Below are 12733 nucleotides of genomic sequence, written 5' to 3' on the forward strand. Positions count from 1 at the left end.
CAAGATTATACATCACGCGTCCGAAGATCATCCAGAACATTGTTAACGCAGTGGACAATGTTGATTCTACTGAGTTGTGGCATAAAAGACTTGGCCACATGAGTGAAAAGGGGATGTCTATCTTGTTCAAGAAGAATGTGTTGTCGGGTGTTAGTGGTATTGATTTGAGTAAGTGTTCTCACTGTTTGGCAGGGAAACAGACCAGAGTTGCGTTTAAGAGTCATTCTCCTTTTCGAATGGAGAACATACTTGATCTAGTTCATTCGGATGTTTGTGGGCCTATGAAGACTATGACACTTGGTGGATGTTCCTACTTTGTTACATTCATCGATGATCATTCCAGGAAGGTGTGGGTTTATACCTTAAAGTCAAAGGATCAAGTATTTGAAAAGTTTAAGGAATTTCATACACTAGTTGAAAGGCAAACGGGGAAGAAACTCAAGTGTATTCGGACTGATAATGGCGGTGAATACATTGGCAGATTTGATGCTTATTGTAAGGAGAATGGTATTCGGCATCAAAAGACTCCACCAAAGACACCTCAGTTGAATGGCTTAGCCGAGAGGATGAACAGAACTTTGGTTGAGAGAGTTAGATGTTTGCTTTCACATGCAGGGTTGTCCGATTCCTTTTGGGGTGAGGCTTTAAATACGGCAGTTCATATTATTAATCTAACCCCTTGTGTTCCTTTGCGTTTTGATGTTCCTAACAGGGTTTGGAGCGGCAAAGATGTTTCTTACCGTCATTTACGAGTTTTTGGATGTAAAGCTTTTGTTCATGTTCCAAAAGATGAGAGGTCAAAGCTTGATATGAAGACTAAGCCATGTGTATTCCTCGGCTATGGTGAAGATGATTTTGGGTACAGGTTATATGATCCAGTTCAGAAGAAACTTGTACGAAGCCGAGATGTTGTTTTTACAGAAGATCAGATGTTAAAAGATGTTGAGAAGACAGATTCAGTTCCTCAAACTAGTGCTGATCTTGTTGATTTGGATCCAGTTACTCCACAACATGTTGGAGATGATGTTCATAATGATGAACATGGTACTGATGATGATTATGCTCCAGAGCAGGTAGAGATTCCAGTACCAGATGTGCCCCCATTTGTCCCACTTAGGCGGTCTACTCGAGACCGTCATCCTTCTGTTAGATATTCTGCTGATGAGTATGTATTAGTTACTGATGGGGGAGAGCCAGAATGTTATTCAGAAGCAATGAAAGATGCGCATAAGAAAGAGTGGGGTGAAGCTATGCAAGATGAGATGAATTCTTTGCATGAGAACAATACTTATGAGCTGGTGAAGTTACCTAAAGGCAAGAGAGCTTTGAGAAACAAATGGGTATTCAAAGTGAAGACAGATGAGCTTACTTCACAACCAAGGTACAAAGCTAGGTTAGTCGTTAAAGGATTCAGCCAGAAAAGGGGTATTGATTTTGATGAGATTTTCTCACCGGTTGTGAAGATGGGATCTATTCGAGTGGTTCTTGGGTTAGCTGCTAGTCTTGATCTTGAGGTTGAACAGATGGATGTCAAGACTGCTTTTCTTCACGGTGATTTGGATAAGGAAATCTACATGATGCAACCTGAAGGTTTTCGGGTTAAGGGTAAAGAAAATTATGTTTGTAGACTTCAGAAAAGTTTATATGGGTTGAAGCAAGCACCGAGACAGTGGTATAAGAAGTTTGAGTCGGTTATAGGAAAGCAAGGCTACCGAAAGACAACTTCAGATCATTGTGTTTTCTTTCAGAGGTTTGGTGATGATGATTTCATCATATTGTTGTTATACGTTGATGATATGTTAATTGTTGGTAAAAATATTAAAAGAATTGCGCAGTTGAAGCGAGAATTGAGTAAGTCTTTTGCTATGAAAGACTTGGGGCCAGCAAAACAGATTCTTGGCATTCGGATTTCTAGAGATAGAGGTGCTAAGACGTTACATATATCACAAGAGCAATACATTGAAAAGGTGTTAAGTAGATTCAACATGAAGAATGCTAAAGTGGTTAGTTCCCCTCTTACAAACAACTTTAAGCTAACAGAAAGAGATTGTCCTACTTCAAAGGAGGATGTTGAGGAGATGGATATAGTTCCATATGCGTCAGCAGTTGGTAGCTTGATGTATGCTATGGTGTGTACTAGGCCAGATATAGCTCAGGCGGTAAGTGTTGTTAGTCGGTTTATGTCAAATCCGGGTAAGAAGCATTGGGAAGCGGTTAAATGGATTATGAGATACTTACGAGGTACTTCAAAGTTAGGTATCACATTCGGAAATGGAGAGCCGGTGCTTGTTGGTTATACAGACTCAGATATGGCAGGAAACAAAGATAACATGAAATCCACTTCTGGATATTTGATGACTTTCGCAGGGGGAGCAGTTTCATGGCAATCAAGGTTACAAAAGTGTGTTGCATTGTCTACAACCGAGGCTGAGTATATGGCAGCAACAGAAGCGTGCAAAGAACTATTGTGGATGAAAAGGTTTCTACAAGACCTTGGGTTTAAGCAATCACGATATGTGGTTCTTTGTGATAATGAGAGTGCGATTCATTTGGCTAGAAATTCTATGTATCATAAGCGGACAAAACATATAGATGTGCGGTATCATTGGATTAGAGAACGTCTTGAAGATGGTTCGTTTGAACTTGATAAAGTTCACACCGATGATAATGGTTCCGACATGTTCACAAAGGCTTTAGCAAGTGAGAAGCTCAAGGTATGTTGCTCGATCGCTGGGATGGCGATTCCTTCCTCATAATTGGAAAGGGGGAGATTTGTTGGGTTTTGTTATTGGGTTTCCAAATATGAGTAAGTATTAACAAGCCCAAGCCCAACAAAATTAGGCCCATTGCTTGGTTGACTTGGTCAAGCATAGGAGGGCATCTTAAAACATCAAGTTGCAGCTGTTTTCATTATCAAGAGTGAAGAGAGTTCAAGAAAAAGAGAGAAAAAAATCCCAATTTCGTCACTTCTTACAGCAGTCCAGAAAACCTTCGATCCCCGGAGATCCGACCGTTGAATCTTCTTCATTTTTGGGCTGTGTCTTCCTGACATCAGTGCCAAGGTTTTCAACCGTTGAATTCGTCTAAAAAGGCCTGTAGGTCGAGTTATTGCTGCTGGAGCAGAGAGCAGTTTTTTGGGTGATTTATTCCTCTTTTGTCTTTATTTATTTCATATACTTGTTGATTGTTCTTGTTCAAGAGTATGATGATGTTGTATACCTCTAGTTGATCTAGAGAAGGATTATTGTATTGCTCTCCTTGTTGATGATAGTGGAATTTAAGTGGCTTACGAGTCCCGTGGTTTTTTACTCTCGATTTTGAGGGGTTTTCCACGTAAAAAGTCTCGCGTGTATTGTGTGTGCTTGATTATTCGTTATTAGTTGATTTGCTACTGATTTGGGGACTGATTTGGGTTGGTTTTGATATAGCTTGTTTGTTAGTTTCCTCACGGGTTCATACGGGTCGGGAAATGCTTGTCAAACGGGTTTGTTTCCGCTTTGTAGATTGCCCGTTGTGATTATTTTCCCATCAGTTTGTTCCAATATATTGTAGATAACGAGCTGCTCAATTAGTATGTTTCTGACATACTGTACATGATGTAATGTTAAATAGTGGTGATCAATAAAATTTTCTCAGCTTTGGAAAAAAAAAACCTACTTAAGAAGTACCAGACGACCTCAAAAAGATAATGTGCGTGCTTTTCATTCGGAGAGCTTATTTTTGAATAATAAATTATTCCGTATAAGTACTTATGCTCATTCTTAAAAAGATTAAATTGTTTGTTTACAATCTCATCCTTGTTCACTAACTTAAAATATTTATGTGCAGATTTATAAAAATGTTTAAAGTTTTGTGACTGATATTTTAGAGAGTATAGCTTTATCAAGTTGAGGGTGCTGATTGTCATTTCTTGAAGATAAAGGGCTGCTAGAGGACCAAGTCACATTTTTAACTTATATATCCCGTTTATGATTTCCAGTTTTTAATTCAATTTTCGATCATCATCATCTTTTTCATCTGTTTTTTCTGCTCTCATTCGATTTCAAGTTGTTGCTATAGATTGTATCATCATGATCCAATTTGTGTTTAGATTTTCTAGCAATTGTTCTAGTGTTTCTGTTTCAAGGATTGTATTTTTGTTGGTGTTAATCTGTAGAAGTTTATTGTGATTCAAAATTTGATTTTCTGTGATTGAAGAATTATATATGTGTTGCTGATTTGTACTTCATGCTTATATTATACTCCGTAAAAATTATAAATTACTCCGCATTTACTAAAATTAAAATGGTGTTTGTGAGAATTAAAAGATCATCTAAGAGCATTAGTTTTATAGTAACAGATAACAAAACAGCAAGTATAGTTAACAATATCTTTAAATGAAAAAACCATATTGAAATAAATTTGCATTAGGTTGGCAATTGCTCCATAATATATGTCTAAACCTTATGTTACAATTTTAGATCTTCATTTTTTGAACACTAAAACTTGTTACTATTGTAAAACGTTTTTGATTTTCTCTTTATCAGTTCACCGTTAGTACAAGTTTTCTCAACAAGGTTTAACAAGTTATAAAGATAACAGACATTGTCATCATTTTCTATATTCTTGAGTGTCGATACTAGACACAGTAAAAGTTTTTCAAAGCTTACAAGTGATTGAATGTGTAAATAATTTACATTGCTGCGTAAATGCTCTTAATAACTGTAAGCTAGTAATAAACTTCTTAAAAACTATAAACTCGTAATAAACTTGAATCAAACTTTTTTTTGAAAGGCAAACTCACACACCCACTTAAATCTAACTCGAATATATACACCACGAATTGTCCTAAGCAGGACTCGAACCCTCAACCTCAAGGTTGTAAGGGTGACCTCGATACCGCCAAGCCATTGGCTCTTTGGTAAACTTGAATCAAACTGAGTCTTCCCTTGATTACGATTGTCAAATTTGAATGACACATGATGTTGAACGACAAAAAAAAATGTATAGTGAATCATTCATAATTGAAATACTTAGCCTATAATACCCATTTTAAATTATGCTCATAACATTTACTAACAAGTATATTCTTTTCATTTATTCATTAATGTAAACCGTTAATATAATAATCATACATTATTTAAAATGTTCATTAAACATGTAATTATTATTCTAAACTAAATTTAGTATGAACCGTATGAATCATTCAAGTTAAAATATTAATAAAGATATATTAATCATGTAATTATCATTTACATTAACATACATACTAATTAGTGTAGAATCCAGGCAACGTCATTGGCTCATTTTACCCTTCAACAGTGCCGGACCCAACTTCGTAATTAGTATCCAAACTTTTTTAAACCCTTCATTTTAAATACATTTTTTCTCCAAATCCTTTTAGGTACTCATTACTAATTAGTGTAGAATCCAGGCAACGTCATTGGCTCATTTTACCCTTCAACAGTGCCGGACCCAACTTCGTAATTAGTATCCAAACTTTTTTAAACCCTTCATTTTAAATACATTTTTTCTCCAAATCCTTTTAGGTACTCATTACATTCTAATTATAACGTACAAATCAATCACTTTGGTTAATATGGTGTTAACATACATACTAATTAGTGTAAAATCCAGGCAACGTCATTGGTTCATTTTGCCCTTCAATAGTGACGGATCCAACTTCGTAATTAGTATCCAAACTTTTTTTAACCCTTCATTTTAAATACATTTTTTCTCCAAATCCTTTTAGGTACTCATTACATTCTAATTATAACGTACAAATCAATCACTTTGGTTAATATGGTGTTAACATACATACTAATTAGTGTAAAATCATTGCAACGTCATTGGTTCATTTTGCCCTTCAGTAGTGATGGATCCAACTTCGTAATTAGGATCCAAACTTTTTTTAACACTTCATTTTAAATACATTTTTTCTCCGAATCCTTTTACATACTCATTACATTCTAATTATAACGTACAAATCAATCACTTTGGTTAATATGGTGGGCAACCTTTTATTTTTTTTTTTTATTTGACATAAATATTTACTTTCTTTTATTAATTTTTTTATATATTTTAAAGAACATTTTATATACACATTAAACAATTTAGAATAATGATTATGTAATTTCAAATAAAGTTTATGCAACTTTGATAATGGCTATGTAATTTCGAATAACGATTAAAATTTGCGTTTTGCGGCGAAACGCGGACCTAACAACTCGTTCTGAGCTAATTTTTGTATGAACTCATTCAAATTTAAAATCGATTTAGGGGGTGTTTGGGGTTGCGATTAGAAGTTGATTATTTGATTATTACGTTTTTAAATCGTAAATAATCAAATAATAGTGTTTGGAAAGTTACCTGTAAAAATCAATTAATTGCGTTTTCAGGAGCTTAAAACGTGAATTTGGAGAAGTAAGGAGGTACTTACTGTTTGGAAAACGGGATTTTGGTTCTCCCATTTTTTCCTTTAATACCCTTTTCCATTAATAAAATCATCATTTCTTTACAATACAACTTAATTTAAATTAATATCAATCCTTTCTACATCAAACTCTTATGAGTGAATAGGAATATCACGTGGCAATCTAATCCTTTCATAAGTAAATGGTAATATCACTTGGCAAAACTAAAATGTTTACAGTGTTAACTTGTTCGTTTGTAATATATCTATCAATTTATTATTTGATTATTAGGTAAAAGTACTATAAATATTTTTTACTTACGATATGGTTACATCTGTGTTACTAACAGTTTTACAATTGTATAATATATCTATCAATGTATTATTGCATAAAAGGGGTCTTTCAAAAAAATAAAAAAAAAATTTATTGCATAAAAGGTTTTATTTATTTTATTATTTTAAAACAATGCCCTTTTTGGTAATTTTACAAGCAACTTATTAAATAATCATTTTTTTCCAAACACTCAATCTGATTATTACGTTATCAAAAAACATAATCAAATCCAAACACCATTAATCAAAATCACGTTTTAATACAGCTGATTATTTGATTCTAATTATTCAAAACGTATAATCAGTTTTCTAATCGTAACCCCAGACACCCCCTTAATATACTTCTATCTACAAAGTCAATATATATATAAATAAATAAACTGCTAAAAAGATCATATCACTTTCCCCACTCAGCTTCCCCTAAAATCAATCACAAGAGCCTTTTAACCCCAAACCCCTAAAGTTGCCCCTTCTACTGGAAATAAGGCTTTATCTTTAAATCCCCAAAATCATTTTATTGATTCTTACTTACAAGATCTCTTCTCAAACCCACTAAAGGTATATACCCAATCTTGAAATTTATATATGTATCTACACTTCATTTATATACTCAATCTTTAAGATCCATCTTAATCCATGATTCCCAGATTATAAATTTTGTTTTTTATGTATTCACTTTTGAATTTAGGGTTTTTCTTTTTCTAGGTATTGCAAATCTTGCTGGAATCTTTTGAGTCAATATGCGTATTGCGTTACCCTAAAGGTATGATCTTTATGTCCATATACTTCATTTGTATACTAAATCTGTAATCTTTTGATGTAATTTACAATTCCCAGTTTCCTTTTTTGGACGTCCGTGGTTAGAACTTGAGATTAGGGTTTTTCTTTTTCTGGGTATTACAGATTGCAGATCTTGTTGGATGTATTGAGTTGATATGTGTATTGTTTTGTTCTAAAGGTATGATCTTTAGGGAATTTTGTATGTTGAATATGCATCTACTTTTCATTTATGTTCTTAGTTTTCATTTTAGGAATTTTATATTATTGGGTATTGCAGATCTTGTTGGAGATTAGAGTGATTATGTCTGATTCAATTCCTGAAATTGACTCTGTTGAAATTAGAGAGGTATGGAATGATAATCTTGAAGAAGAGTTTGATTTGATTCAACAAATTGTTGATGATTACCCTTACATTGCTATGGATACCGAGTTTCCCGGTGTTGTGATTAGACCGTTAGCACAGTATAAGAACATTAATGATTATAATTATCATACGTTGAAGGAGAATGTCGATATGCTGAAGTTGATTCAATTAGGTTTAACGTTTTCTGACGAAAATGGGAATCTTCCCACTTGTGGAAGTGATAAGCAATGCATTTGGCAGTTCAATTTTAGGGAGTTTAATGTAGAAGAAGATATATTTGCAAATGATTCTATCGATATGTTGAAACAATGTGGGATTGATTTTCAAAAGAATACAGAAATGGGTATCGATGCGAATCGATTTGCAGAGCTTTTGATGTCATCAGGGATCGTTTTGAATCCTAATATTTGTTGGGTAACTTTTCATAGTGGGTATGATTTTGGTTATTTGCTGAAGCTATTGACTAAAAAAAGTTTGCCTGAATCTCAAACTGGATTCTTTAATTTGATCGATATTTACTTTCCAATGGTGTATGATATCAAACATTTGATGAGGTTTTGCAATAATCTTCATGGTGGTTTGAATAAATTGGCTGAAATTTTGGAAGTTAAAAGATTCGGTGTTTGTCATCAAGCGGGATCTGATAGTTTGTTAACGTCTCACGCGTTCAAGAAATTGAAAGAAAATTACTTTGGTGGGTCCACAGAGAAGTATGCAGGGGTGTTATATGGTTTAGGTGTTGAAACTGAGGTGCAAAATAAGTAGGAAACAAAATTATTAAACTTTCAGTTTGTTTAATTGTTGTTGCATTATTATAAGCTGTGTTTGATTGTCTTTTCGTTATTTTTATCGTTTTAAAGGGTAATGGACCTGTGTAATGGCCCTTGTGCTCTTGTAGTTTGAGTACTGTAAATTAGTGTTCAATAACAAATTTTTTTTTTGTCAATTAATGAATGATGCTGGTTTTGCTTTTGTGGCTTGGGTTTATATTGTTTGTGTATGAACAGTTTTGAGGATTAATGAAAGCTTTAGCTAATGATTTCTCATTTTTGGTGCATTATTATGCATAATCTTTGTACAACCACCATTACAGATTTACAGGTACAAGATTCTTATGATCCACAAGTGATCACAAAATAAAATGTCAATAATGGCACTATTCATTAAATTAAGACTGGAATATATACTAATAAAAGAAATCAAGTCACCCCAAGTAATACACAGAAATGGTTATTATTATATATAAAAAATCAGTCTGTCAATAGGTATGTTACCTGTACAACTCAAGTAACTTGACCTGCAACATGAAAAATGTATACTAAATTGCAAAGTCATAAACCAAAGTAAAAAAAAGCCAAAATTTTGTAGTATTGAATGTTAACAGGAGGTTAAAAACAACTCATAATTTGTTAATAAAGATGCTAACTAGAGTATAACTATACCTAGTATTGAAAAGCATACAAGATACCGCATCATTTTATCTTACCCAAATTAGGTTGTCAGTGTCAATTTGGTTCGTTACGAGCTGATTCAAGAAGCTTTCCAATACTTCAAAAAAAAAATGCCATTTCTTACAACAACAAAAAAAAAATCTATCTAGACAAAGGTTCTAGCTGAATTTCCGATGTTTCCGAAGAAAGTGCGAGTTTTTCGACATTTACTCCATGTATCCTGCTCGGGCTCAAAAGTTCGCTTTCCTCATCTTCATCATCACCCAAAACCCAATGACCCAACCCGAAAAACCTCTCTTTTATATACCTTTTTTGCGCGTATTCCAAATATAATACAATAATAATTCCTACAAGAATCCAAACTACCAATGCCCACAACAATCCTCTAACGTTTTCGCCATCATATCTAACTCCTAAATGCTTCAACCCGGTAAACATAGCTAAAACGCCAGAAAATATCGCACATCTTCCACAGTAAAAATGCATAAATTCCCAAACTTTTCGTTTCGGCAACGGTTCTTCACCATCATCACCCTTTTTAGGTCTTAAGTACGCGTTAATGGGTTGTAAGCAACCCAAGATTATTGTCAAGATTCCAAACTTAACATGTAACGACCCAATATATAAACCCCGAAGCTCAGCTACAGCAAAAAGAATACCAAGAAAAGTAATAGTTAAACCTGACCACTGTGAATAAACATGAACCTTGAACCATATATCACCACTTAAACGTTTCATGTATCGAGCAGCCACAACCCCAAATGGGAAAAACATACCCCATGCAAGAAACATCATAAACCCATGCACAGCTAAAACGGGTCGTAATTGCTCCTCTGTTTCAGCTGACCCACGAATAAGTGAAACCCTGACTGGTTTACTACTTGTTAATGTATGCATGTTGCTTTTACTCAAATGGTGTGCAGACCATTCAGCACCCATGGCCCATATGACTTTAAGAGGAGACTTGGGCTCCACCATGTTGTTACATTCGACCCGTTTACGTCCATCACATTTTGGATCCAATGGTCGGGTGAATTCTAGAGTGATTACTCCTTGTTCGGATTTGCATCTTGCATATGTCAAGTTTTCATTAGTTGGATGCAAATTTTGTGGGTCCTTACCATCTATATAATATGATTTTACATGACCCGTACCATTAGCATCAACCCAACCTACATATGCAAAACAATTCACCATTCCTGACCCAAACCCAATTGCAAGATAACCGCTTTTCTTTTGACCTCGAGCTGCAATAGATATTGACGTTTTTGAAAGTGTCCAAAAAAATTCAACTTGTTGATCATCTAAAAGAACACTGCTATTATACATATCAGCAAGACCTCCATCAACTACTTGAATCTTCCAGCCCATTTTTTGGGCATAAAAAGACTGATAATAGACTCTATTAGGAATGTTTCGGTTAGGAGTCCATTCTATCACTTTGGGCCTCGACTGTACCCCGTGGGCCTCGGGCCCACCTGCATAAATATTCTCCAACAAGTTTCTTGATGTTGCATTCCCACCAAGTGGATCAGATGTGACATAAAAAGCAACATTATGACCCGCTTGTATTGAAAACTTAACTGGGACCCCTCTTTCGACCCTCAAAAAAGGAGCTTCCTTTTTGTTGATATACAAAACTTTTGAAGGGTTCGGTGGGTTCGGGTAATGCAAGGCTGGCCCTGTAGTAACAACGAGTTGTTCTTTCTCGTCTGCAATAACAAGATCTTGATCTTGTGTGTTTTTAGCAACGAGTGGGCCCACACATTCGTTAACACTCTCCGAAACATTAATATGAACATGCCCATAAGTCTTACCATGCTTTTGAGGAAGGTATAAAGGTATGACCGAATCAGGCGATTTGATTAATCCTAAAGCCCATATACAAGTCATATTCTTTTTTACATCAATATTCCAATCATACTTTTTGTCAATCGATTTCAACGGTCTCTGATACCTCACAAACGAGACGCCATCTTTCCTATGTCCGTAAACTAACATAGTATTGTTAACCTTATCACGATCATGATCAACATACATTGTATCCGGACACACACCTTCAACATCACCATTTTTGTTAATCGAACACTCACTATATTTAGTAATATGATAATCATCCACAAACGGTATTCCCTTATCGGTAAAACTCGTCACTGCCACATCAGCACCAAGCATATGAGCGTGTTCTTTATAAGGATCCGCCCACCCAAAAGCCATATAACTTTGGATATCAATAGCCCCTTCCAACCCAATATCAATGACATTGTCTTCTACTCTTAACGTCCATCTTAATCTATAATTATCCGCTAACTTCTTACAATTATCAAACATAGTAGGCTCTCCATCGATCTTAACAACCTCACTCCCTTTAAAGTTAAAAGTTGGTGGGGCCGGGGACGGGCCAGGGGTCGGGCTGGGAGATTCATTCATTTCTTTCAATACCACATGCCCGTAATCGGCAGCCATAGTTTTTTCCCAAATCGAAACAACCTTAATGTCATCCCAAGTAACATTACTCATTAAATTAACAGTAAAGGTTTCATTTTTATAAGTGGTTGTGTTGAATTTGTCGTGAGATATAACAAACCCAGATGTTAGATTATCATAAGAATCACTAACAGCACCCCACCAATGAATATCGGAACCACCTTTAATCATATCGAATTCTTGAACCTTAAAAGAACAGTCATTGATTATAGTAAATGTTCCTCTTACCTGATGTTGACACATAACAAATTGGGTTTTGAAATTGAGTAATGAAACGTTGGTTTTTGAGCAATTGTGATTAGAATTGGAATCAGATAAGGTAAGTTGGGGCAATATGAGAAACCCTAATGAAATTATTATAAATGATTGTAAATTAGGCATTTTATTATATTGATTATAAGTTCAAGATCTATAATAGGTAATTTAAAATTGTTTGAAAAGGCTATAATAATTGTAATGATAAATATATGAGGCGATTACAAAATGGTGGTGCAGGTTACCGGTGATGATCGCCGGAAAACTTGAAGCCCGCTGGCGGACGATAGATTTTGAATCAAGATTTTGCCGTTATGTTTGTTGATTTTATCTGTTCGTCTCTGGACATTGTTCAAATTTAATCCCTCAATAATGAGTTTTAGACAACAATTGTCCTTAAATTAAAATACGATACCCTTTTTTTTTCTTTTTCTTTTTAAAGACAAGCCCCTCAAAGTGTAGCAAGTGGGTATTGAACATGAGTCCCTTTGGAACTTTTCAAACATCTTGATGTTGCTCAATTCATGCATATACTTAGTCGCAATATCAGTCCAAAAAGTTATGATTTTATGTATATTCGAGTAGTTTTCGGTTTGTAATCGGTTAAAATGTCCAAAGCGTCGAATGAAATGTTATTATGGATTTTCAATGATATAAGATTAAAAGTAAAAA

At 34.6% G+C, this 12733-nt stretch overlaps 2 protein-coding genes across 3 annotated transcripts; one reads left to right on the top strand and one right to left on the bottom strand.

The window, feature by feature from the left end:
• The first annotated feature begins 7127 nt into the window (after positions 1-7127).
• Positions 7128-8840, top strand: LOC139844443 (probable CCR4-associated factor 1 homolog 6). Of its 2 annotated transcripts, none has more exons than XM_071834664.1 (4): positions 7128-7282; positions 7413-7487; positions 7628-7682; positions 7782-8840. In XM_071834664.1, exon 4 carries the CDS (start codon positions 7806-7808, stop codon positions 8631-8633), a length of 828 nt encoding a protein of 275 aa, XP_071690765.1. In that variant the 5' UTR covers positions 7128-7282; positions 7413-7487; positions 7628-7682; positions 7782-7805; the 3' UTR covers positions 8634-8840. The 2 variants fall into 2 exon arrangements, with proteins under 2 accessions (XP_071690765.1, XP_071690764.1); XM_071834663.1 differs by having other exon boundaries at positions 7430-7487.
• A 620-nt stretch (positions 8841-9460) lies between these two features.
• Positions 9461-12187, bottom strand: LOC139904525 (cytochrome b561, DM13 and DOMON domain-containing protein At5g54830-like). The gene has a single exon (XM_071886436.1). The coding sequence runs from the start codon at positions 12185-12187 to the stop codon at positions 9461-9463; it is 2727 nt and encodes a 908-aa protein (XP_071742537.1).
• Positions 12188-12733: the final 546 nt, after the last annotated feature.

This window comes from Rutidosis leptorrhynchoides, chromosome 4, assembly GCF_046630445.1.
Source record: "Rutidosis leptorrhynchoides isolate AG116_Rl617_1_P2 chromosome 4, CSIRO_AGI_Rlap_v1, whole genome shotgun sequence".
NCBI lineage: Eukaryota > Viridiplantae > Streptophyta > Magnoliopsida > Asterales > Asteraceae > Rutidosis > Rutidosis leptorrhynchoides.